The following is a 25,988-nucleotide window of genomic DNA, read 5'->3' as shown; positions in this document are numbered from 1 at the left end:
TTTTGATTAGGACAAGGGCCGCTTTCCCACAACCCTGGTTCTGGCCCAGAATCTTAACAAGTTAAGAATAAATAGCATTTAAAAGATAAAATAACAATAATAACGCAGACCCCCACAGCCACCTGGCCAGGGTTGTGGGGAAGAGGCCCTCGTCCTCATCTACATGGGGACAAGGTGCTTTGTCAGGGGGTTCCCCCTCTGGCAAAGCTCCCTCCCCATGTTGAGGGCATGTGGCCTGGTTTGGGGTGGGGGGGAAGGTGCACGCTACCCCCACCCCTTTCCTGCTCTGCTAGGCTGCTGCTTGGATCAAGAGTCTGGTAAGAGATTTTGAGCGCAACCCCCACGCATTTTTGTTTTTACTTTTCTTGGTGTTGGGGTCCCCCTAAAATTGCTACCAGACCTAAAGGGTCTAACAGACAAATACAGACAAGCTACATCCCTCTCCTTCCTTCAGAACCATAACAGCCAGGCAAAAATTTAATTTAGAAAAATACTCTACAGCATATATATTTATATATATTTATATATAATTCTGCCAAGTTTGTTGTAAATAACAAATTAGACATTTTTAATAGTCTGTATCACAATATTAGCACCCAAAAATTATACTGAGAATGGGCAGGGCCTGTTCACACAGTGCACACAAACTCGTCACTATATCAGTTTGTGTTTGCCAAAACACTGTTGATTGATTTGCCCTATTGATTTTTTTAAATGGTACATTTTCTCAGTTTAAACATTTGATATGTTTTCTATTGTGAATAAAATATGGTTTTATAAGAATTGGAAATCATTGCTTTCTGTTTTAAGTAGATTTTACCCAGCGTCCCAACTTTTTGGGGATTTGGGGTTGTATGATAGAGTTGGGGTTTAGTTGATCAAGGTATTTTTGGGGGGAAGTATATTCAATTTATTTATATATTGATAGGGCCCTTTGTTTACCACACAAGTGTGCAGAGACGTGCTGCAAAGTGTTGTGCACAAAGCACCACATATTTATTCCCCCTATTGCCACAGCTACCATTAAAGGAGAACTATGGGGTCAGTGTTTTTCCCCATAGTTCTCCTTGGGGTAACGGGAGGACACAAACTAGCGTCCTCCCGTTACCCTAAGCTCAGTATACCGCGAGCTCTCGCGATATACTGAGACGCCGCACCTGGAGCGGATCCCAACGTAGATGACGGGATCCGCCCAGCTGCGTGAGTGACAGCTGGCTCTGCCTATCTAGAGGCAGAGCCAGCTGTACCCGCCCCCTCCCCCGTCCATTCCGCCAGTCAGCGCTGGCAGATCAGAGCGGGGAGAGGGGAATCCAGCCCCTCCCCCTGTCACGGCAGAGAGCCGTGACAGGATCGAGAGGTGAGGGAACCCGGTATGTGTTCCCTCACCTCCCGATCTACTGAGCCGACCTGTGACAGTCTCATTGTCACAGGTCGGCTTAGAACTATGAGGTGAGTGGAAATCACTCATGTCATAGTTCTCCTTTAAAGATGGGTAATACCCTTTAATGCAAATATCAGACAGACCTAAAAGGAGAGGCAGAGGTCCTGCATGCTGTGCTAGTAGGAGGTAAGCAGGTTCTGCAGGACAAAGTGGTGGTTGGGCCACATGATCTAGAGGCAGGGCACATCTGCTTGTCTATTGCAGAGTGGTTGTACCATAAAACCACAGCACAAGGAGGAGGTAGCAGTATACGAACAGACTGCACTATCCAGAGAATTCCAATACTGCAGACTTTATTGAAATTCACAGCAAATCCAGTATATATGTTGCTTCATACACTTGTATTCACTGATATACTGGATTTGCTATGAATTTCAATAAAGTCTGCAGTATTGGAATTCTCTGGATAGTGCGGTTTGTTCATCTGCTGCTGCATTCCAAGGTGGAGACGCACCTATTAGACCAGCACCTGGGGAGTCCTGATGGTGGCTAAGGAATTGGAGCGGTGAGATTTCCTTTGGCTCTACAAGGAGGAGGTAGTTGAGTGGCTGACAAAGCCACCACCTTCCTCCTCTCCGATGCACAGCAGTCAGTTGTCTGCCACTGCTTATGTACCCTCTTCTTCTTTCCTCAGTGCTTTCTATTGCTGCATCCATCAGCAAAATCTGTGGCCTCTAATGACATTGAGGAAAGTCTCACAGGGGTTTTAGAGGCTTAGCGTATGTAAAGTTAAGCAGAGAAGGGCATCAGCATGGGGCCATGCTGAGTAGAGTCAAGCGAAAACTTGAACCTTGTCAGAATTCTCCAAAACCAACCTTGCCATCTGCAGGAGCATCTGTCTCAAGGCAGGTATCTTTTCCACAGCTGCTGGAACAAACTAAACAAATGCCCCTAAATTACCCCTATGCCCACCGTCTTAATGGCAGCTTGGCAAAACTGCTGACTTGGCAGTTTGTGGAATCACCATCTCCTTCTACAAGTTTATGGCCTTTGCAACACCACAGTGGCAGGTACTCAGTCACTATTATTTGTCCAGAAGGCCATTGCTGCCCTGCAACAGTGCGTGGAATGCAATGTATTCATGTTGCTGGACCACACTGTCTGTAGCAAACTACACATGACCCCTGACCACATGGTCCAGTAAGCATGGGGAAGGATGCTACTTATTCTTCACAACACACTGGGTAAATCTTCTGGCGGATACGAAGGATGCAGGATGGAAAACACCATTTAAGCTGGTAATGCTGCCCTATGGCCTGCCATGTCTCTTCCTCTTACATTGCAGCCTTTCCATGCTGCTTACATACCGTCCAGCTACTGTACTATGTGTTGCTATTGTCTCATGTAATACACTCTAATTTTTATTGCAAGATAAAACGTGCTTTGTCTTTTTCTATTTTCCTATTCAAGTATTGTCTTGACAATGTCTACAAAGCCAATTTCTACGAAACACATACCTTAAGCCCATATTTTTGGAGGATAATTTAATTGTACTTTCAATGGCTATTTACACCTACCCAAAGTCAGTCTACTAGGCTTCATCCAAGGTTAACACATTGGTTTTGGTTAGACTTTATTTAATCAAAAACACCTTTTAAATGTGGCTGCCGCCATACACCTCACTGTGGTCTCTTTACTGTGGTCAACACTTTGTTTTACCTTTGTTAATAGCGCGATGCATTCCCCATACAACCATAATGAATGAAAACCAAAGAGGCTATGGGATAGAATACACGCATGTGTAAAACACATTTGTTACACATACATTTGTTACAAATCCTTTATTTAAGACTGAACTCCAAGCACTCACAAAAACAATTATATTAAATAATACTGCTAATAATAATCAGTAAATTTAACTTATTTTAAGGGCTCGTTTATAGCTTTGCATTTGTTAAAAATGTTGCCACACCATTCATTTTGAATGGCACCCTAAAGCACCAAGGTAACACATACCAATGCACCAAAGTACCACCTTTTGTATCACTTGCCCCTCCCTTTTAGATCGCAAGCTCTCATGTGCAGAACCCTCCTAACCATCTTGTTTTGAATTGTATTGTACCTGAAATGTTTTCCTTATATTGTAAAGCGCTACGAATACTGTTGGTGCTAAATCCTGTAAAAAAAAAAAAAAAAATAGGCCCTTAATGCAAGCAGTGTTAGTATCTAATTTGACTTGGTATCAGCTGCTTCACTGTAGAGCTCAAACTAAGGGAGGAAACAGAAGCACAAGGAGCCAACCAGTTTGTTGTAGCGCAGTGAACATGCTGATAGGAGGAGAAAGCAGAGTAGCAGAGAGATGAGCTCATCAGCCAACTGCTTCTCCTTTCACTGTCCAGTCACATGCTGGGGGATGGACAAGACCCGTAAGTCATGTCTTCTGCCCAGACAGACAGTGCTGTTCTTTGTGGCAAAGTTGTGTATCTTTCAGAACCGTATGAGCAGAAATACAAATCCATTGGCAAGTAAAACAACCTCTTTATATGCATTTCATCTGTGTATTTAGCCGTTTGCCTGGAGCTAAGTTTTAAAACAAGTACAGGACACAATATTGACATATTAGCCAACAGTGAGAAGATAATCTTTCTAGAGGGTATCACACTAATAAAGCGGTTATAACTCTGGGCAATGTGGCACCACAAACCACAGGAACATCAAGAGTCTCCGCACCCAATCAATGACATAAATAGGATACTGAACTGTTCATGGATTTATCCTTTAATTATTTAAAAAGCCAGGTACCTGAAGGTAATGACTGCGAGACAGAGACAAATCTCCAATCCGCCATTTAAGAGGATTTTTAGGGTGGTGGTAATTGAATTTTTTGACTCCCAGCATAGATAAGTCCATGCTAATATAGAATATTTATGGCATAAGCTGCTTATCCAGTAAACGAAAGTAATGACAATCACTTGTAGCTGAAACGTTGATCCTGCCAGTCAGGTCAATGCTTGACTTGGTCGGTACCAGACAGCTGTCAGATTCTACTGGAGTATAATGGGGAGGTGAATATTAAAGTTCTAGAGGAAAGCTAATTTAGACTCTTACTGTAATAATGGCTCATACAAAAGGAGTGGCTTAAGTTCATAACAATGAGACTTTGTGCTCCTGTGCAGTGCAGTAAAGCTTATCCATTACAGGCTCCATTTAATACCATTAAGCCAAGCCTTTCATTGTTCTGTGAAGATGTCAATATTTTTCCTTTTAAACATACCTGTAAGAGAACTCCAGGCAAAATTCAGTGGAAGAAAAAAAAAAAAAGAAACATGCCAAGTGGAATACTATTTACAAACGTCTGTATAAAACAAAAAAACTATAAAGTTTTGGGCCTGCTGCAGGAAGTGGTGTGCGTCAAACAATGTCTCGATTCTGTGGCTTCTGGACATTAGCCATCACACACAATGCAGTTTGATGCTTCCTCATCCGCTTTAGCTGCTGTGACCAGACATGTCAAATACTGCTGCACTTCTCAATTAAAAGCACACTAATTTTATGTATGCAAACAGATTGCAAAGGTGAAAAACGACCAAGAGGCATTGGGACTCCAATTCTCATTCATATAAGGCTGTAAAAGGGAAAATGATCCTATGGAAAGCTCACTGGCTCTTGTTAGGCAACTTACAACAAGAAACTGGAATGCTCAGGTCACTCAAAGTACACACCACTATCACTGCCATCAATGGTGGCATTACTTGCTTTTTGAGCCAGTAAAATCATTTTGCACAGAATATTGGAAGCTTTTCTTCAAGTCCATTCAAGTCTCTCATTATATGGGGCCCTGATAAAGGGAGAGTATCTGGACCCCAAAACGCTAGCAAGCAGTAGATCTATGCAAAAAGTAAAAAAAAAACAAAAACGCTTTAACAGCGGTTCAAACTTACCTGTGTCTTCCCTGCACGCTCCCGTCCGCATTTGATTACATGTGATGTGTACAGTTATAGCTGCATCAGAGGTTTTTAGTGGCTTAAAATCTAGACCCAAGAACAAAATTGTATAATATTGCAGCTTACCAGTCCTGTAATGTGGTGGCCACATTAGTTTTGTTTCCCCCCCCCCCCTTTATTTTCAACTGGTCACCCTCTGTGGTAGGGTGACAACGCTCACTCACTGTACTGTGGCTGTGGAGGAGCAGAATTGTCATCCCAGGACAGGAAGTATCTTAGGACATTACCATAACAGGTTTTACTTGTTATACAGATTCAAGTAAATACTTTCAATGGTGTATTTAATAGATCAAACGTTTTTCGGGTGTAAATGCACCTCATCAAGCAAGTAGCATGTAGTGGGGATCATTGGTGCATATGCGATCATGCAAATGTAATTACAACAGGCTAGTTATGCCGCTCACAGCATAGGGAGTCACTGCATCAGTTTTTAGTGACAAGTTACTAACTTTTAGTGATCAATTACAAGTGATTTGAGTAACACGATTATGTTGCGCTGTAGCTCTAGCCCTAACCAAATAACCATACAGTCTCTAAACCAGGGTGCCTTGAAATTTTTACTAGCACCATGGAAACAAAAGATGCTAACCCAGGGAGAGAGAGAGATTCAGCTATGTTGCTGATGTGAAAGAGGGGATCCCATTTGTTTTTGCATGGGGTTTACCCCATGAATACCAGACCCCTATATCTGGGGGCCACACATCTTTTACAATATTTACATTTTAGACTGGGGTGCCTCAAATTTTGTATTCCTTTAAAGGGTGCCTTGTCTAAAAAAAAAAAAAAAAGGTTGAGAAGTGCTGCTGTAAAACATGGCATGTTAGGCAGTATTCTGTTACCCAGTGCTATATGCAGGGCGAGACGTCTGACACAGACGGCAGAGGCTCTATGATCACGCAAACATCAAAGGATGAACAGTTTAAGGAACTAGATTGAGCAAATTACAGCACTCATTTTAGGTCATGACAGTTTTTTCTTAAAAATTCACACACCAAAGTCATAGCACAGGAAGGTTTCAAAAAATATAACTTTATTTCAGCTCATTTTTACATTTTGTAGAATAGGAAAATGCTTTTAATTTTATACACCTTTAATTAATCACTCTGAAATATATAAAACAATGTATTTATATTTATACACTTGTATATAATTAGATATAAAAATATGAATTGCTGTATAAAACCGCTGGCAAAAATGATTGGCTACCACAATGTCATCTGCTGCTACAGGTATTAAATCCGATTTATTTTTCCAATTTCTTTCCCTGTAACAGCCGACTTGATTTCCTAACACCTTTAAAACAGGTGTTAAGTACAGATTATCCTGGCAACCATGTTACCAGGATGATAACAATACTTTATTAATAAGAATTAAATAGTTGTCTTAATATTTATAAAACATTTACAATTGCATTCCAGGAAAAATAAATGGCATCGATTAAAAAGAGAAAAAAATTTACAAACTCCTATTATATGGATATTACATTTTTCTTTTTAAATCAATGCCATTTTTTTTGCAGTTGCATCTCAACCAGCGAAATTTTGCATTTTTAATTTTAAGGTCATCCTGGTGTAACATAAATTCACTGCCCATCAATGTGGTCAGTGAAAGGCTGAAAAATGACGCATTTCAGAAATCCGTAATACTAATCACATAAATTGCTGAATAACTGCACTTTTCAGCTGCTGGAAAATCACTTTTGAGCCAGATTAGAAGGGTAATGCAAATATATTGAAGGCTTTGACAGTTCTACTGATTTGTAGGACATTCCTGATGAAAAAAATGAAAAATACTATTTGAACCTTGCCATGTAAAATGCATCAGCTTTTGGCACTGTGAGAACATGCTGGATGGCTAGTCTAAGCGTGGCACAGAAGAAATTAAAAGGCAAATCAGGCACGGTTCTTGCTCTGGTTACTATAGTTTTTGCAGAGAGAAGTTCCATGTGATCTGCTCTTCATCCTGCAAACTTTACAGCTCATCATCTGATGGCAGCAGATCATGACAGGGAGGGCAGTTTAATGGACAGGCAAGAAAGGACAGATAATCCCAACAGCTCCAGTTTAGGATAAAGTGTTCGTCTGTTCTAATCAAAAGTGTTTTGAGCTGCTTATTTAGAACAGACAAAGAACTAATTAGAATTTGTGAGATCAACACATTCAACTTCTACAGGGACCAGACAAGAAAACACTGGTTACATGGCAAGTGCTGCACCACAAATATTGCATTTTACTGCACCCCCAAAACCGCAGACCTTCCACGTTATGTGAACAGTCCACCAGGCACCACTAACATAGGCATTCACATATCACTGAATTTACAGTGGTTTAGAGTGAAAATTCCCAAATTTTTTAATTGAAAGTTGTACCTACTACACCAGTGCTGTCCAACTCTGTTCTCTCTGGCTTGATCCTCCATTATACCATGAATAAAAAGACGACTTCTAAACCTTTGCGAAAGACACAATGTGTGGCTAAAATGGCACCATAAAATCTTATATGGTTCCCTGTGCCTCTGTGCCAGAGGAGAGACTTTGGAAGTCTTAAGGTGCCCATACAACAGATTGGAACAGGTGGAGATTACTCCATCCACACAGTTCAGTGTAGATGGAGGAATCTGTTGCACCTTTTCCATCTGACCACAGAAAATCTGCAGATAAATTGGAAGGCTGGGCACACACCTTACAACCATCGCAAGACTTTTGTCTTGCGATGGTTGTAAGGTAATTTAAAAGAAATGTACGATCTGCCTATCTTGGACAGGCAGATCGTACTTGCGATGATCGCAAGCCCCCCCCGCTGAGGGGCGGGCTCCCGATGACTGCAATGCTGAAGGGGCAGTGTCCGGCTTTTATCTTACGAACATGCTACACACCCGCCGAAAAACGTACGATTCTTGGCAGGTTTTCGAACCTGTTCCTAAGATAAAAGTCGTGTGACCTTACAGTAGCAGAGGTAGCACGGCTCCCACACACACCTTACGATAATCGTAAGATCGCGGGTTTTTCCGCGACTGTCGTGCGATTATCGTAAGGTGTGTGGGCACCTTAAAGGTGTATGGCCAGCTTTAGGGGGGAAGAAGAGGGCTTGTGATTTTTCAGCATTATACCCTGCAGGAGGATGGATCAGATGTGAAGTACAGAGGCACATGGGCACTGGGTTGAACAGTAGCTGCACTTCCATTACAAAAGGACAGAAGGTAAATGCATTAAGGGATCAAATCGATCTCCATACGCAAAATCAATGTATCTGCAACAAAAGTTTTTGTCTGGATATAGCCAGAGCACTTTAGGTGGACAGCCCGGTACAAGACTATCCTTTGGGTCCAGATGATATTGATAAGTACAGACGTCATACAGGGCTTCAGAGTATGGAAGAGGCTTAAAACGCCTATAAAATGCCCAGGACTTCTATTATTGCTTAAATAAAAGGCATGTTTTTCTTTTTGTGCTTTTACAGTATGTACAGAAGGCAATCAAACCCTTTAAAGATAATTAAGGGAGAAAAATCAACCCTTAAAACAGAGTATAAGAATTAGTTGCTATGGCTTGTTATATTTGTCCATATATTCCGCTCAACAGGATCACAGTGAAGAAAATAAATCCTATCGCTCTACAAACTCATTCCTTTCAGGCTGGATCCAAAAAGACTTCACATAATAGGTCTAATCTGTTCCTAAAACAGAACAAATCTAAGGAGAAACTGATCAGACCCTCCGATTACAAATAAAAGAACACAGAGGGTCGATATACCTCTAATAAAACTAGTACCACAATGTAAATTTAGCTGTAAAAAAAAAAAAAAAAAAAGAAAAGTATTCAAAATAGATTTAAAGTAAAAACGTCAGATGGCAACATCCCTCTGATCAGTACTAGCTGTGAATTCTTGCTTTACAAAGGAGACAAGAATACCACCAGCAATCTGAATTAGCAGCATTTGGAGCAACTGTTTTGCATAGCTTGATAACCAGAAATAAAAGCGTATCCTAACGTAGCGGTCATCTATAAGTCATCAATATTCAGCGTCAGCTGAATATACAGGAAAGCTTTTACTCTTTAAATGTTGATGGCAAGTTTAAATGTGATTTCTTTTTTTTTTCCCCCATCCGTAGGGTCCATTTTTTTCTTTCCGTGTAAGACACAACTGATCAATGACATTCCTCTCTTCAGGTTCTGTAGTAAGGGTGCTCAACTATCCATAGATTTGCAATATTGGATTTCATAGTGGTAATTCAAAACATAGCAGGAAATGCTCTATGTTATATGGCAAAGTCAATCCTGTCCATAAATAATAATAATAAAAAAGCTATGTGCTATATAAATACACTGAAGTATGTACATATAATGTACCTGAATATACTTAGTGGCCTTAAACATTCAGGAAGTGAGTGTTTCCATTTTTTTTGCACCAGGAAAACATGCTTCCACTTCCATATCAAGTTCAGTTTTTGTTCAAGCAGAACTCTGTACGGTTATCCACAGTACGAGATCACAATCTTCTTCACATACTGCATCCCTGCACTATGACCAACGACTGGGCGACTTCCTTTTGTCTCTTTTCTCTAAGCAGCCATTCCATTTATACTTCCACAATTAAGTCGCTGCAATCACTTAAGATCACCAGATTTTGTCCTTCTCAGCTTCCATCTTGTTCAGCTTGCTGCATTGTCCATTATCCAGCAAGATTTCACATCTATGAGCAGCACTAAAATGCTATTCACTTGTGTCAAGTGTACATTCAACATGCTCTCTCCACCTTGCAGATAATCTTTTCTTCGTAGAGTGGTAGCACGGCATCCTCTTCGGAGATTTCTTGGAATACAGCGTTGCATTCAAACTCCTGGCTCTCCTTCTTGAAGTAATATCTGGAAATAATAAGTAGGAGATTACTATCTGGCAAACATAATGCTGTGAAAGATGCAATACAAGTCAAATAATGCATTCATTTAATAAATGGTTGAGGCGGCATTGGTGGTCCACATCAAAATCAAATGGCCAGCTTTCTTTTAGTCTTACACTCGAAAGGGGATTTTCCAATGGTTGCCACAAATGAATGCACTTTTCTGCCTTTTGCACTACTGTATTACATTTGAAAAAACTGCAACATTACAAATCAGATTGGATACTTACTTGTAGCTTCCCTTCTTACTCAGCAGCTCTTTAAATTCTTGCAAAGTCAAGCTTGGCTCCTTTGTTCGAATCATATAAGGGATTCTTTCTCCACAGAAATAATAGACAATCGCTAAACCTCCTTGTCCTTGATCGATGCTCATCTTTTTAGTGGACTTCAGCCTACAAAACACAAAATGTTTGGATGAGTAAAATAGAATTGAGTGAGGGTACCTTACACATGCAGTTCATTTGTGTTGCAGTGTCCTGGAGGCAACCGGATCTCTGCCTGCACTATGACTTGGGTTCATTAACTTTCTGTAAAACAAGTGGCAATCACTTCTACTGATGGTCTTGTGTAGGGATGCACCGATAAGTACAGTACTCGGTACATGTACAGATACCTTTTGAGCTCCAAGACTAGAGAAAAATTCAAAAATTAGGAGGCAGCTGTCATTTGTAAGGAGCACACAGAGCTCCTGGGATGTGTACATCTCTGTTTTAATGTATGATTTTGTTTTTATAAATATAAAGGGATGTACCGATACCATTTTTGCGAGTACAAGTACTGATACTTGCCCTAGTACTTACAAGTACTGATACATTTGTTTGTTTATTGTCATGTGAGTTTTTCTAAAACAATATCGACTAATGATTTCAGAACAGTGGTGGAGCACCAGAGCCCGATCCCAGCTGCAACCCTGGTAGTTCTCCTGAAAATGCCAAGTATCGGCACTGGTACTCGAAAAGTATCTGTGCATCCCTAGCCTTCTGCTGAACTCGCAGTTATAGGGTACCTTCCTTGGTGCCCCAAAGCCTGGCACTTGCAGCCAGATGGCCTACCTCTTTCCTCTATGTCTTAAGTGAGGTCTAGCTTACTCTGTTGTCCCACAACGCCCTCTTATGTAGGTACCCGCATTACATGGTGGGACTGCTCACATAAAAGATCAGTGCTAGCTGAGAAAAACTTTTTTTACATGAAAGGTTCACTTTAAGCACGACAGAGAATGTCACTGCCTGTGTAATGTTGACTGCTTGGGCTTGCAGTCAACATTACACACACCATACAGCCTTGTGGTCAGAGCTCTGCACTTCAAAAGCTATGAGCCAAGGAGCTCAGTACAAACAGAACAAAAGCACACAAATATAAAAACAGACACATGCTTATTCTTAGCTTCTGCACAAGGGTAACAGCAGAGATGGCATGAGATCACAGACAAGGTACTTACTCTTCAGAGAATTTCAGTGTGGAGAAGCCGGAAGAGATGCTCTCAGCAGTTTTGCTTTTTTCTTTCAGCGTTGCAGACTGCACACACCTGGAGTACAAATAAACAGTATTAAACTTGTGCACCTCAACAGCTAGGAGAGATGCATGATGGGGTATATTTATGGCACACTATCTGCACACTAAATGCAAACTAGCATCTTTAGCTGCTATTTAAATATTGTGAATTATTTCACTTGTACCTGGCCATTGAGTAGCCAAGATAGACAATATAACCTTACAATAAGCTACAGTACAAACAGTGTTGTCCAGGGACTGCATACGCCAACAATAGTGTTCAGCAGATTAAAGGCTACAGCCTATTTCAGTATTGCATGGTTGCCAGCAGGTGAATCTCACACTGGTTTCCTATATCTGTTTGAAACTCAAGTGGAAAGATCTAACAGAATGTCCAATGCTATCCCACAACTATTACAAAGCCAAGTGAATGTAGGTTTTCCACAGAATAAAAGTATTGTAGGGAAATCTAATTCCCAGAAAGCGATGCATTCAATGCGGCCTAATGGAAGGAGCAGTGACTCAAAAGTTTTCAGTGGATTTTGCTTTTCAAAATATGCAAGACTGTACGATTGGGTAGTGGGGGGTTACTAGATTTGACTTCCTTTTTTTGCAGTAAAAATATAAATAAAGCCTATAGGCTGAGACACTGTATCAAGGGACGTTACCCTCAATGTTGGTGGCAAGCCAAAAAGGTGACAAACAACCAAGGTCTCTGCACAGTTCCTGGGATAGTACACCTTCTGTGACCATTATGAAGGGCTCCCACCCTCCCTGTGGATTCATTACCTATTTTATATTATGGAGAATGCAACGGGAGAGCCTAGAACAGGCAAATGTGGGTGTGAACAACCAAAAATCCCATCTGGAATCATGGCAGGGAGAACATGCTGTTGGAGTATTTAAGACATACAAAACCCAGGGGCTAACAACTTGGACAATACTATTTCACATTTGCAATGTTCTTTACCTGCTTTTATGAAGCTTAGGAACTCTCTTTTCCTCAACTAGGCGCCTGCGGGCTTCTTCCAGTTGGTCAAGGGTATTAGGAGCATTAAGAGGTGGCATAGAGGTATCCTGCAGGAACAGATGTGCTGGTTGAGATGCTGCACGGTGTGTTGTCCTCTTTAACTCTGGAGCGTGGTTTACACTGCAGAAAACAATAATTTCCATCATTAGCAATTCAAAATTCTAGCAGTCAATCAGCTTTATCTACTATGGTCTGAAATCCCATATTGAGCATATGCAACGTATGCTCCAATGCCCACACATGTAGCATATGTTTACACTTACTTGGTGGGAACGTCCCGATTATGCTTCTTCATCATTTTGGCACTTTCAAGAACCCATTGCAAAACACTGTGGCTGCGTTCTATTTCCTGTTCGTTGGAAAGTGGGGTGGTCAGGCCAACAGAGGATTGACCTTCTTCTGTCTTGTATGTGGTCGCACAGCCTTCTGGCTTTCTGCAACTTCTGGTTCCCTGGGAACTAAAGAAGCACATAAAACATAAGCATTGCCATAGGACACACGTTTACCAAAAAATATTGCTTACAAAAATGATTTTAAATGGAAGGGGCGTCATCAATTTAGTGAAGACCCCAGAAAAAGCATGCAGATGTAAGGATGGTACAAGTGTCCACTTGGGAAGGGGCACTAAAAAAACCCCCAAAAAACAAAACCCCACACACATTCTATACAGTAAGCTGCTGATTCTAATCTGCATGATGTAGTGGTGTCTAAAGGCACGTACAATGCATGAGAGAATATCAGTATGGGGCTCTATAGAAGCAGTCCAGCCTGAAGCAAAAGATATTCTAATAAAAAAAAAAAACACACACAAGACAGCAAGGCCCACTCACTGACAGGATCATACATACCTCATGGAACTGCGCTGTTCTACATTCTGTGTGACAGGCGCCTCCATTCCTGGGGGAGCTTTTGGCCTTAAGTGACAGGAAGTTAAGCTTTGACCTTTGCCAAATGATGCTTGACCTTTGGCTTTTCTTTGAATGAAGGGGGATTGAGATCTAGGCGACAGATTTGCTGGCGTCTTCAAGACCCTAGATACATGGTCATCCAGGATAGACTGTGGGTCATCCTCACATGAAGCAGCTGGCACAGCGTCGTGGCTAGATGGAGGGATATCATATTCCGCTTTCTCTTCTTCCTGTTACGACAAAAAGCATTTTTCTTAAAATGTTTTCTTTCAACATTCCAGCCCCAAATTTTCCTTCATAATTCAACCAAGCCATACCGTCAATCTCTAGTTTGCCTTTTGAAGAATACAAAGTAATTAAAGCTACTCCTGTATCTTTAGGGCAGAACCTTGCCAAAGGCGACTCCAGTAGCATTCTACAATCCTGCATGCCTCAACTTGTCACATGTCATAATGCCAGGTGCATGCTACGATCACAGACATTTTTCTGCTGGTGCTGATAACTACTGCCCCCCTCCCGAAGTTTTCTAAGATTTTTACCTCTTTCAACCTCTGCAGCCTTTCTTCCAGCTTTTCTTCTGCGTCTCTTTGTTTTTTAACTTTTTCCAAAGCTAGCGTTAGTTTTGCAGCAAATTCTGCAGGGTTCGTTGGCATCATTTCAGCTGGTGGGCGCATAGTTCTCTGTAAGAACAAAGAGAAAAATGTTCAGGGAAACAATCTGGCTGCTGCAATAACAAACTCAAACCCTAGACCATCAATATGCTTATATAAAAAGGAGGCCAAGGTGATGAAACAATTATGCCCACAGCAACTACTCCCATTTTTCAGCAGTCAAGAGCGCAATAAAATGAAGAAAAAAAAAAAATCAACAGGTTGCCATGGGATACTGCATTCTAAAAACCAGAAGTCCTATTTGCATTCCTTTACCAATTGAGCTTACAAAAAACTTATTCAAGGAGGATAGTTCAAAGAGCATAGATGAAGTGCATTACCCCCCAGCTAAATGATTTGTATACCAAGGTCAGATGGCAAGAATATAAATTCTGATTGCTGTCATATATTACTGCACTTTGCTCTCTCCTTTATTAAATAAGCTTGCAGTGTTTTCCTGGCTTGACAATTTTAGATGTTTAAATTACAGATTGCTGTTGCAGAGCAAATCCAAATGACTAGCAATAGTACAGGGCACACGAGTAGGAGTGGATCGTCCCTTAAAGTGAACCTGTCAAGGTCTAACAATGATAAATGCAAATACTGCTGAGGTGCAGGAAAGTTGTAGAGTTTGATTTAGCCCTCGTTCACACCTGAACGTTTTGTAGCGCGTTCTACGCTCGACGAACGCTCTACAAAACGCTCAAAAATATAAATCCCATTGTATTCAATGGTCTCGTTCCAACCTTGGCGTATTTCCGCCCGTCCCTAACGCGCTACAAAACGGCCCACGCCTTAAAAGGTACATGTACTACTTTGGGCCGTTTTGTTGCGCGTTTCCATTGGGATACAGCCAAGTAGCCTTCGGAAACGCGCGACTTTACCGCGAATCGCAGTAAAAACCGCGCGACAGACGCGCATATGCAATACACCTAGGTGTGAACGAGACCTTAGTCTTCAAATCAGTCTTCAAATCACTGTACACATCCTTGTCAAGTTCATACATCCAAGCCCCAGACTGTACACAGGGATTCCACTGCTGCCAAACTAAGTTCTGCTCACTCCAGGCTGCATGCTCTATCCCCTGCTATGCCAATGGGGAAAACTCAGGTAAAAATAAATAAAAAAGTACAGGCTCTGGCATTTGACAGTTACCGTAAATGAGGTGACGGGGGCTTAGTGCCAGTGTGGCCAGAAGTCACAGTCTTGTGTAGAGCCTGGGCCTACGATCCAGGACTTCCACAAGACAGACAAATTTCTTTGCAGATTGAAACAGGTATACTCAGGCACCACGTAAGCTGTATCGTTGGTGCGGGCATTTTGTATATGCCCGACAGGATGAGTTTAAATATTCTGACTGTTCAATGCTTATGAATGATTCTCTTTATTCAAATATTAAAATGATGTAGGCACACCCATGTCAACTGCCTGACCAAACAGACTGTTCCCCAGCTTCAGAGTATTCCGTGAGCATACGTAACTGACATAGCAGCACATTTTAACTGCCCAATACAAGCTGAAGTGTCAAATTTGGATAGAGCATGTAATGCTGAAAAGGCCACCATCATGAGACTAATGGAGGTCATTACTAGGATTTCTTATGAGCTCTCCTTTGAGAATGCTAGTTCTATGACTGCCATTCTGATGCTTTATACATTCGGATCATTCTGATGCTTTATACATTCGAATCAATGATTCCGACAGCACTGAAGTTAAACTTAAGTATATCTGTAAAAAATATATCAAGGCAAGTAGACTTGCTGTATTTTTTTATAAAGATGTTTCACTGGTCATGGACTAGCTTCCTCAATTCAGAATTGAGAAAGCTAATTGGATGACCAGTAAAACATCTTTATGAAAACATACAGCAAGTCAAGTTACCTTGATATATTCTTTTACAGATGTACCATGACATGGATGAGAGAGAACCTGCACAGACTTAAAGATAAGTAGTTCTGACACTGATCTAAAACATGATTGTTCTGGGACTTAACAGAAACATACCAAAGCCAGGCATCTAGCATTTACATGAGTCTTGCAATGGCAGCTACATACTTTCTTATGAGGGGGAGACTTTAATACAGGTGGACAAGACATAATAGAAGGTATGTTTGATCTACGCTTTTATTTTGTATCATCTATGCAGAAACTTCACAAAATACTTACAGGAACAAAAGGCAGAGGCACTTGTCCATTGGTACTGACACTTCTATGGATTTCCCTTTGCTTTTTGGAGCGGTATGGTGGAACTCCATCTCTGTTAGGAAGATGAAAACATTTTTTAGTTTTATAATACAAGTAGTGAAGGTCTGTAACAGTTTGAAGTATGACAGATATGTGACTCACAAGTGGTCAAATAAAATCAAGGTTAGGAAGGAGACCCCACCATTCCCTACTGCAGCTTTGTAGCAAGGTTACTAGATTGTGCAAGAGCATTATGTGACTGAAGAGAACATCCTTGTACCTTTCTCATTATACATGGCCTAAAAACCTCCCAATGCCTAAAACCTGGAACCGATTTTTTTCTGGGATATGTCTATCCAGCTGACACGCAGCACAGGCCTGTCTGGCAAGGCTTGAAATGTGATTTTTCTGTGCTGCAGTCAAGTAAAACTTACAGGTCAGGTCACTCCCCTAGCTGTGATTAGAAAATAAAAGGAGAAGCAAAAGACTCAATGCTCTAGCACTTTGCTCCCTCCTCCTTTCAGCATGTTCCTTGCTAGCACATGAGCACAGCAGCACAACCAATTGGCTCCTTGTACTATTACTTCCATTGAGCTCTATTACACAAGGGATTGCAAGAGGCTGATCTAAAGTAAAATTCAGGTAACTACATGGCTTGCATTTTAAAAATGCATATAATGATGTATTATAATGGAGCTTAACTGATTTCAGTCAACCGCCAGCAACAGCTCGCGGTTGACTGAGCCTAGGGTGACGGGAGGACGTGTCCTCCCGTTACCCTAAGGAGAACTATGGGGAAAAGCCTTAACCCCATAGTTCTCCTTTAACAGTTTTAACTGAAACCATAACTGGACTAAGAAGTGTTTAAACCATTTGCCTGGGGCTCCATGGCCTATATGATGCAATAATATTCTCCAGTAACTTACAGTATATCACTGCTGTTTTAAGTGTGCACATTGAACTGTTACAAGGAACAAATATGATGGGCTCTTTCAGCTGTGAAGGTACCAAACAGCCAAGTGAACGCACACCACCACTTATGGAAGCAATGCACTTGGCAACATCATCACAGTGAGCAACAAAATTCCATGCATGGTCTTTAACAATAGGAAAATAAAAATCAAGAGGCCATGTGTTTCTTGACCTGTACCCTCTGGCAGTCTACATGCTGAAAGAACCAAGGCCCACATGACCATGTGCCAAAGACATCTGAACATGTCCAAGCATGTGGAATTATTTTTCTAACTCCTGCATTTCCTTTTGGGATGCAACCATTTCCCCTCATGTTATGTTATTTGTTTTAGGAACTCTCATGTACCAGATCATGGAGTTTAATATTGGAAATGATAACCCTAATGTTATCACTAGAGGATGTCAGTTCGTGGCAGAGAAATATGCATTTGATATTGTTATGTTATGTAAAGATCAAATACTTACACACTACCATCTGTTATAGACATACTGTCTTCTGTCAGGGCATCGCTTGAAATTTCACTGTCATTGATACTTGCCGCAGGGGCAAAGTACTGGTAGGCAGGTTCGGTCTTCCGCAGATGGGATCTGCAAAAGATATGGATTAAATTATATACTAAACTTTTTAGCTTAAAAATGTTAAATCAGGTAACTGATGAAAAACATTTCTAAAATGGGGAATCGAGTTTTAACTGCACCATTAAAGCAATTGTGTGGCCAAAAATTGTCAAAGAATGGAAATGTCAATATGGACCAGTGAGGATTGGATGGTATGACTGGACTGGGAAGTTTAAAACATCTTCTTTTGAATGTCTTGATCTTCAAAAGAAAAGGTTTTAAACTTACCAGTGCAGCCACCCCATCCAATCCTCTCTGGTTTCAAAAGCTATGGCCACCTGAACAATCTACAAATCTGACACTTTCAAGAGTGTGGGATGCCTAGACAGCACACCATTGTTTCTTCTGCAGGCCCCTTCGTCCTTGCTATGCCCTACAGTGACGCAGACGCCTGCAGGGGGAGCCACAGAGTGCACCCACAGGGAAGGGTGGGTTGTTTCCAACACATCAGGAAGATTAAGAGATTAAGAGGCTTTGATTTGCAAGAGAGTGAAGATCGGGAAAAGGGCAGAAGTCAGGTGAGTATACAGCCTCTTTCAGGAGAGGCTTGTTAGTGGGTCCCAATAGTAGGGACCACAAACCAGTGAACATACACATCCCATTGTCAAAACAGTGCTCAATGTCTTCATAACCTTTAACTTAAAGCTATGCCCCTCTTCCTGGTAAGACCTGACAGACTAAGAGGGCATGCCAACTTGACATGGATATAGGATACCTAGTAATCATATCAAAAAGGAAACCCAATTTCTACATGAGCCTACCTGAAGGTGTTATCTGTAAAATCTACTCCCACACAAACTTTTCCCTGGAATATCTCTAGCTCAGTGAACTTCTCATGTGAGCAGTTAATGTAACCGTAGTTATTGTATCAAATCATCTTCCTTGTTTGAGTGTTAGGCAAAAGAAAAAGATTTTCCAAAAGGGAACTTGACTGTATGCATTTTATTTTTTACTAGCAAGAAGTTTGGACAATCAAAATAAAAAAAAAAAAAAAAAGAGCTGTAGCTCAAATATATCTTCCAAACTGATGCTTCTAACAGATTTACTATCTAATCCAGCATAAGCCATAAAAAAGAATAACTGTTATTTAAAAAAAAAAAAGTCATTATAAGATAAGGCTTTGAAACAGCAAGGCATCTTGGGAGGGAGGGGGGGGAAGCACAGAGGGAGAAAAAAAAAACCCGGCCCGCTTCATGGATCTGCTTCTTTGATCTCTGGAGCAGGGAGAGATTTTGTTCACATCAAAGATATGTGAGCTCAGGGAAAGGAATAACAGCTAAGTTAACCTTTAACACAAGGAGGGGAGGAACAAAGAAAATGAAGAAAAAGTGCAGGAGAACAAACAAAATAGCTTGAAGTAAAAAGAAAAAAAAAAATTAACCCATCATTAGCTTAAAAGGAATACTAACAAATGCAAAAATTAACAACTATTTTAAAAGAGTAGAAAATGACATGAAAAAAGGAACTGGTTTGTTTTCCTGGTACTCACCTTTGGTTTCTAGGCGGCAATCGTGAGAAGGCACGGTTTCGTTTCCCCATTGCTCCCAAGCCAACATTATAGTTGTGGAACCCACCAAATTCCTCATCCTCAGCCAGAGTTGGGAGACCAGGTCCAGGGCTATCCGGAACGGGACTGTCCACAGCATGAGCGTATTCCTTGCATATGTCAGATTGCAAAAAGGAAGGAAAGGCCTCTTGCTCCATGGCCCTCTGAATCTCCTGCTGAGCCTGGTCAAACAGAGTCCTATTCAGCTGTTGGTTCTTTACACATTCCTTCACTTGGGCCCTTGTGGCTGGCTTTAAACGTCCCGAAACAGCTTGGCTATTTTGTACATACCAACGATATATGGCTTTGGCAGTCTTTGATGTCTTGGGTTCTGTCGGTTCCATGGCTCTAAAGCCATTGCAAGCAAACCAAAAGCTTAGAAGGTCCACCAGGCCCTGCCCTTCCAGGTACATCCGAAAAAGAGTAGCACCATCTTGATCATCCAACAAAAGATTGAGGGATCTGCCCCACCGAGAGAAGCGCGTGTCATTGGCAACGCAACCTTCGGCCTCCCTAAAGGACTCTTCCTTGTGCTTTATTTGTTGCTCAAAACATTGTGGCTCCATACTGAATTTTTCAGTCTTGAGTAATTGAGAGAAAAAATATTTGATTAGCATCATACTCAATGGTAAGCTTCATCAACTACTAATAGACCTGTGCTATAAAAACATTTGGCGAAAGAAATGTTGTTAGCTGTCTAAAGATGGTCCCATCTTCATTCTGATTGGATGCACTGAGTATCTACTGCTATTCTTTACATGAGGACCATAATCTAATAGAAATAAATCACATTTATTGAAAAGGAACTTGTATTACTCTGCTTTCCTTATAAAGCTAACCTCAAAAAGGTTTAGATTATGTCTGAAGTCATTGACAACTTTGTAACAAGCAGTTATAGTATCCTGAATGTGTTGCAGAGTATTGTTTGTGAATGTTGTACTGTCTTGTCCAAATATTACCCATGTGTACTCTGGGCATGGACCAAAGGGCATCTCTTTATAAGTAATAAAAGCTTACCTTGTAGTTCTTGGTCTCCTGGCCTGGCACTGGTGGGCGCATAGAAGTCTCCCTGAAGATTCGTCCTGAGTCTGGCATGCAGGTCAGCACCCCAGCAGAACTCATGGCTGCCAGAAGTTGTGACAAATGTCTGATAAAAGAAAAGGACATGTTAGTAAATGACTCATAAGATGCATTTGCAAATTTAAAGTGAACAGTGTCACAACCTTTATTATAGTATATGAAACAACCAGAGACACACCTATTTGAATAAAAGGCTAAATCAAAAGAGTAAACATAATAAAGCTGCTGTGTGGATTTCAGTGGAGGCCTCTGATGTATGATGACTGAAAAGCAATGGCCTCTTGTACAGGCAAAGCCCAGCTTACCAACCAAAAACGCCAACACAATGGTCTAAACATAAAGCTACAAGTCCACCAATCAAGTGCCTGTACATAAAAGGAATGGAGATGGCATGCCACTGGCTACAGAGAGTCTTAGGACACCCCTTAAAATCTTACACAGACCTTCTCTACAGGTTTGATGCTTAAACCAGCAAATCACAAGTTGGAAATGTTGCCCTTCACTGCTGCCTTCTTTTCTCAGACTGTTATCCTGTGTACATCACTCATAAGTGCCTTATTGTAAATATGGCCAGGAGCCATCTACTAGGACTGAAACCCAGCATTGTAAATCAATAATAAAGTTGCATCTGCGTCCTGCAGGGCAGATTTATAAATTGAGGTTAGCAAAAACTGAAAAAAAAAAAATTGTAATCACTTTGTAAATGGGCCCTGCAGCATTCATTGTGTGCTGAACCAGTAGAGAGCTCAGACAAACTTGCAGCGTCTCAGGGAAAAGGATGCACTACATCCCCATGACACGGACCATCCGCCGTTATCACTTCAGCCAATAAGATATGCCAGGCGATAGATAGTGACATTTCTAAAGATTTCCTGAATAATCCTGCAGTCTGTACACCGCCCATCAAAACATACACAAAATTCGGTTGTGAAAATGTGTTTTTGCTCTTGGCTTCATAAAGTTTCTCGTTAATCATTAAGTGTGCATTAAGGGAAGAATCCACTTTAGACTGCAGCCCATAACTCCTCCGGAACTGCAAGTTTCTATTACAAGTAAATGGCCATCTGGGATCCATTTTCCTCCTTTTCAACATGACTTACGCCATACCCTGTCGCCCTGTAGAGTTTTCAAGAGAAATTATTCACAACAGGTGGGCCAAAGGCTCTCTCTTCCCCAGCATACCAGTGAATGTGTCCAATATATCCAGATGTTTGAACACTTTTATAGGTACAAGTTCACAGGCATTTGCGGATAAGGGAAGCAAGAAATATTTCACCAATTCTCATGAAATACTATACAGTTGAGGCCCACTTTGCCCCTCGCCTACAGACAGCATGAGAGCTGTGATGGGTCACACTGCAGCTCCTATATAAAAACGGGAATGCTAACAATACGGCTGTTGCTCATAGCAACTCTAGGCCTGTTTGCATGCTGCGACTCAAATCTGCTCAACAACAACATTTTTGAGGTCTTAAATTAATAGAACAAAAAATAAATCAGGGGGATTTATGAAAACTGGAGCAAACAGAATCTGGAGCAGTTGCCCATGGAAACCAATCAGCATCTCTTTTTCAAAACTTAAACTGGAAAGAGAAGCTGATTGGTTACTATGGGCAACAGTCCCAGATTCTGAGGGTGTCTGGTTCTCCATAAACTAATAGGACACTACAGGCCACAGTGTAAAGCCAGACCACCACGTAGTAACACATGGTTACGTCTGGTGTGCAGCAGTGGTCCTTAAATTGCGGCCTAGCGCACCCCAAATGTGCATTTTAGCGCAACACAACGTGCTGATGTTCTCCATGATAAATATTCGAAAAGTGTATAGGTCTATTAAAATATGCATTGGCAGCTGGCTGAAAATGAATTGGCTGCCTTAACACCACCCACAGTAATGCCTGCACGGCAAAGCACTGGACCCTGGCAGGCACTAGAAGGAAATTAGTTGCCATGGACAACGTCTCCGCTTTTCTTAGCTTCAATTCACCAGCCCATTGAGTAAAGACTCCGATCTTTTTGGTAAACTGAGACTATGAGATAATTTCCCTACATCTGACCCCCAATTAAGGAGTCTGTTGGTGTCCGGTTAACTTCATTTCAAAGCGTGACACTTGGGGGCTGCATCCATAGCCTCCTGCTGTGACACAGAGCAAGCTTTGGACTGCACAGGACATGAAAGCCTCTCTGCAAATTGATGCCTCTCGTTTCCCATAGTGGGGTAGGTGAGAACGACCTTTCAGAAAATATTTAGCTTGGCGGGGGTGTAGTATCCTCTTCCACTGGAACACACTGCATACTTTGATAACCAAGCGTCCGCACAACATTATTAGAACCTGACGCGGTACAAGCCGCCCTTGCAGGTCTACAAGAAAAGGAATCGTTCTGAATTAATCAGAACCTCTAGGCCACAACACAAAAACACAGCTCATTACTTTAGAAAGGACTTGACTACACATCAAGGGGAGGGGGGGAGGCTACGCCACGCTAGTATCCATTACATCCCACATGGAGAAAACTGGGAACGTCAGGCAATAAAGTGCATTCAAACTTCCATGAAAAGATTAAATGCAAAGAAACCAAATCACACAGCCACCACGCCACAAGCATCTCAAAACCATTTCCAAGGACAAGATATTGCTCATTCACTTTTACAAAGCAATCCCCATTATGATAAGATTTAGAAAATGGGAAACTGTTTCAAATGCACCACTTAGGTAGTAACGCAGCATTGGGAAAAGGAAATTGTATTATAAAGTTGATCAGAGCGGATCAGGTCAATTTTCAGAAACACATACAGAGCCTGGGACTGAAAAATCAAAATCACTTGGCAATGGTGTGATGAGTATACCTTCGGACAAAACTTTTTTTTTTTGCGGTCTTTGACCCATTGGAGAGATTTTTCCTTCACTTCCTGTCTCAAACACACCACAGGAAGTGAGAGAAGATCTTTCTAAAGGAAAGGAAATCCTCCTCTAAACAGTTGGAAGGTTACCCCTTCTATTCATATTTTGGGGACAACTCAAAATTTTGGGATTTTCCCTCAAATCCAGTCCCACTGGCAATGGTCATCAGGACAAACGAGGGAAATTTTGGGATTTTCACTCAAATCCAGTCCCACTGGCAATGGTCATCAGGACAAACGAGGGAGAATTTGGGGCACAGGAAAGAGAACTGAGGGTATCTAACCCTTCCTCACTGTATCCAACACTAAAAACAAACAAAACTTTTGTTGGTAAACTTTAATGGTAAGTCAACCATTAGCTGAGCCTGTGGGCACACAAGTGTTGGTGCCTCAAGTAACCCCCCTGTCTGCCAGCACAGGGCAAGTCCTTGTTTTCCTGGTCCCAACTTGGTAAACATGACTGTCCCTACAGATGATGGGAAAACATGTTCAATAATCATATATAGAAAAACCACCTCTGCCACCTATAGGCACACAACTAATAGTCCCTGGAGAAAAGGCAATTTCATTGAAAAAGTTGATTATTGTTGATCATGTCCACTTCCAGGGACAGATATTCTGTGATGATCAAATCACTTGGCAAGGTGCCCATGAGGCCAGGATAACATGTAAAGACCTGGAGGCCCCCTTTGGGAAAATAAGGATTTAATTGTAAAGTTGATCAGATCCTGTTCTAGGGACTGATACTCAGATGCTGGGGCCACAAATCACATCACTTGGCAAGCATGTCCATGAGGCCAGGATAACATGTAGAGAGCTGGAGGCAGCATTGCAGAAAGGAGAATTTCATTTAAAAAAAAAAAAGTTGCTTAGTGCTGATCAGGTCCATTTCCAGGGACATATCTGTGACCATCCGATCACTATTGCTGTACAGAAAGCCAGGATAACATGTATACAGCTGGAGGCAGCATTGGGGAAAAGGGGAATTTCATTGTAAAGTTGATCAAAGTGGCTTAGACCCTCTTCTGATCCTGAGCCAAAAATAAGATCACTTGCCCAGGGTGTCCATATGACCCAGATATATAGGGGGAAGACCTGAATTGGGGATTTCAGTGTAATGTTGATGAGAGTGGGTCCGGTATACTTTCAGGGACAGCTATCCAGAGCCGGGGGCTAGAGATCCGAATCGCTTGGTACGAAAAAAAAAAAATGATATCCCAAAAAATACAAAGTACAAATATAAAAGTTTAAAATACCAGAGGGAAAGTCATCTGGGGAGTCAGACATACACAGACCACTGTAGAAAGAGGGGAGCCAAGTTGCTCGGTGTATGACTTTGCTGTGATCAGACCGGCAGATCCGGTGCACAGTTGGGGAGTTTGGAAAGAGGTGGGGGGGGGAGCATTCGATGGTGCTGGGACACCGGGGAGCCCGTAGCGGGGCAGATCGCACACCGGCCGGAGAGGTTCGCAGGCAGTCGGGGGAGCACTCACCTTCTTAAGCAGATCCTGGCTGTCGGTACGCTCCGGTTTAGAAGAGAAGTAATCCAGCGGGCCGGGGCGGCTCACTCATGGCTGATCCCATGTACAATCCGAGTTGTAATCCAGGCTGGAGAAAGCAGGAGAGCTCCCACCTTCCTCGGGTGAGTTAGAACTGGAAGGATCCCTCTCCTCTCCCTCCTCTCTCTTTTCTCTGAACTTTTTTTTTTTTTTTTAAACAAAACCAAAAAGCCCTTTTTCACTCCCCCTGGGGACAAAGCCAAAAGAACAAAGGGGTGTTATGGCTTTAATGAAACATCAGTGGAGATCACTGAAAGCTGCGTCCTGGAAGCTCCATAGAGGCGCCTCTTCTTACAAACCGCGTAAAGTCGCTTCAAAAAATTCCGCTGCCGTTCCCCGTCTCTTCCCGGGGAGTTCTAATAACGTGGCTTTGATTTTCTCTTAAAACGGGGCGGCTGGGGATTTTTCCCAGCGAGTTCAAGTCTTCCTCTGCGTTCGCGGCTCTGCTAGGACCTGGGATTTCTGAATTCCTTTCTTAAAGCCAGACTCCCCCCTCTGGTTAAGAAAAAGAGTCCTTTGAAGGCAGCCGGACCAATGAGCGCGCAGAGTCTCCAGCAGCTATTCCTTTCATCCCATCTTCAAAGAGCCTTCAATCACTGTTAACCCCTGAAGTGCTGCAAGCCAGGAGGCCGAGAAAAGGGAGGGGGGTGGGGTGGGGAAGGGATTAAACATTTTTCAAACTTGCAAAATCAACTGTTCCTGAACTGGATGAGCAGAGGAGAGGGGGCTGGGGGGATAACTACAAGGAAACAAAAAAATAAATAA

General features: G+C 41.8%; 1 protein-coding gene across 1 annotated transcript; it reads right to left on the bottom strand.

The window, feature by feature from the left end:
- Positions 1 to 9,494: 9,494 nt before the first annotated feature.
- Positions 9,495 to 25,762, bottom strand: LOC108804668 (axin-related protein-like). The gene is made up of 12 exons (XM_018576508.1): positions 25,158 to 25,762; positions 20,700 to 20,829; positions 19,626 to 20,263; positions 17,984 to 18,106; positions 16,529 to 16,619; positions 14,252 to 14,392; positions 13,653 to 13,942; positions 13,068 to 13,262; positions 12,745 to 12,924; positions 11,722 to 11,808; positions 10,514 to 10,675; positions 9,495 to 10,248 (listed from the first exon to the last, which is right to left on the bottom strand). The coding sequence occupies exons 2-12, from the start codon at positions 20,802 to 20,804 to the stop codon at positions 10,122 to 10,124; spliced, it is 2,139 nt and encodes a 712-aa protein (XP_018432010.1). The 5' UTR covers positions 20,805 to 20,829; positions 25,158 to 25,762; the 3' UTR covers positions 9,495 to 10,121.
- Between the last annotated feature and the right edge of the window lie 226 nt (positions 25,763 to 25,988).

Source organism: Nanorana parkeri, unplaced genomic scaffold (genome assembly GCF_000935625.1).
Source record: "Nanorana parkeri isolate BGI_ZX_2015 unplaced genomic scaffold, ASM93562v1 scaffold69, whole genome shotgun sequence".
NCBI classification, from domain to species: Eukaryota; Metazoa; Chordata; class Amphibia; order Anura; family Dicroglossidae; genus Nanorana; species Nanorana parkeri.
This window is presented reverse-complemented; position numbering and strand designations above follow the sequence as displayed.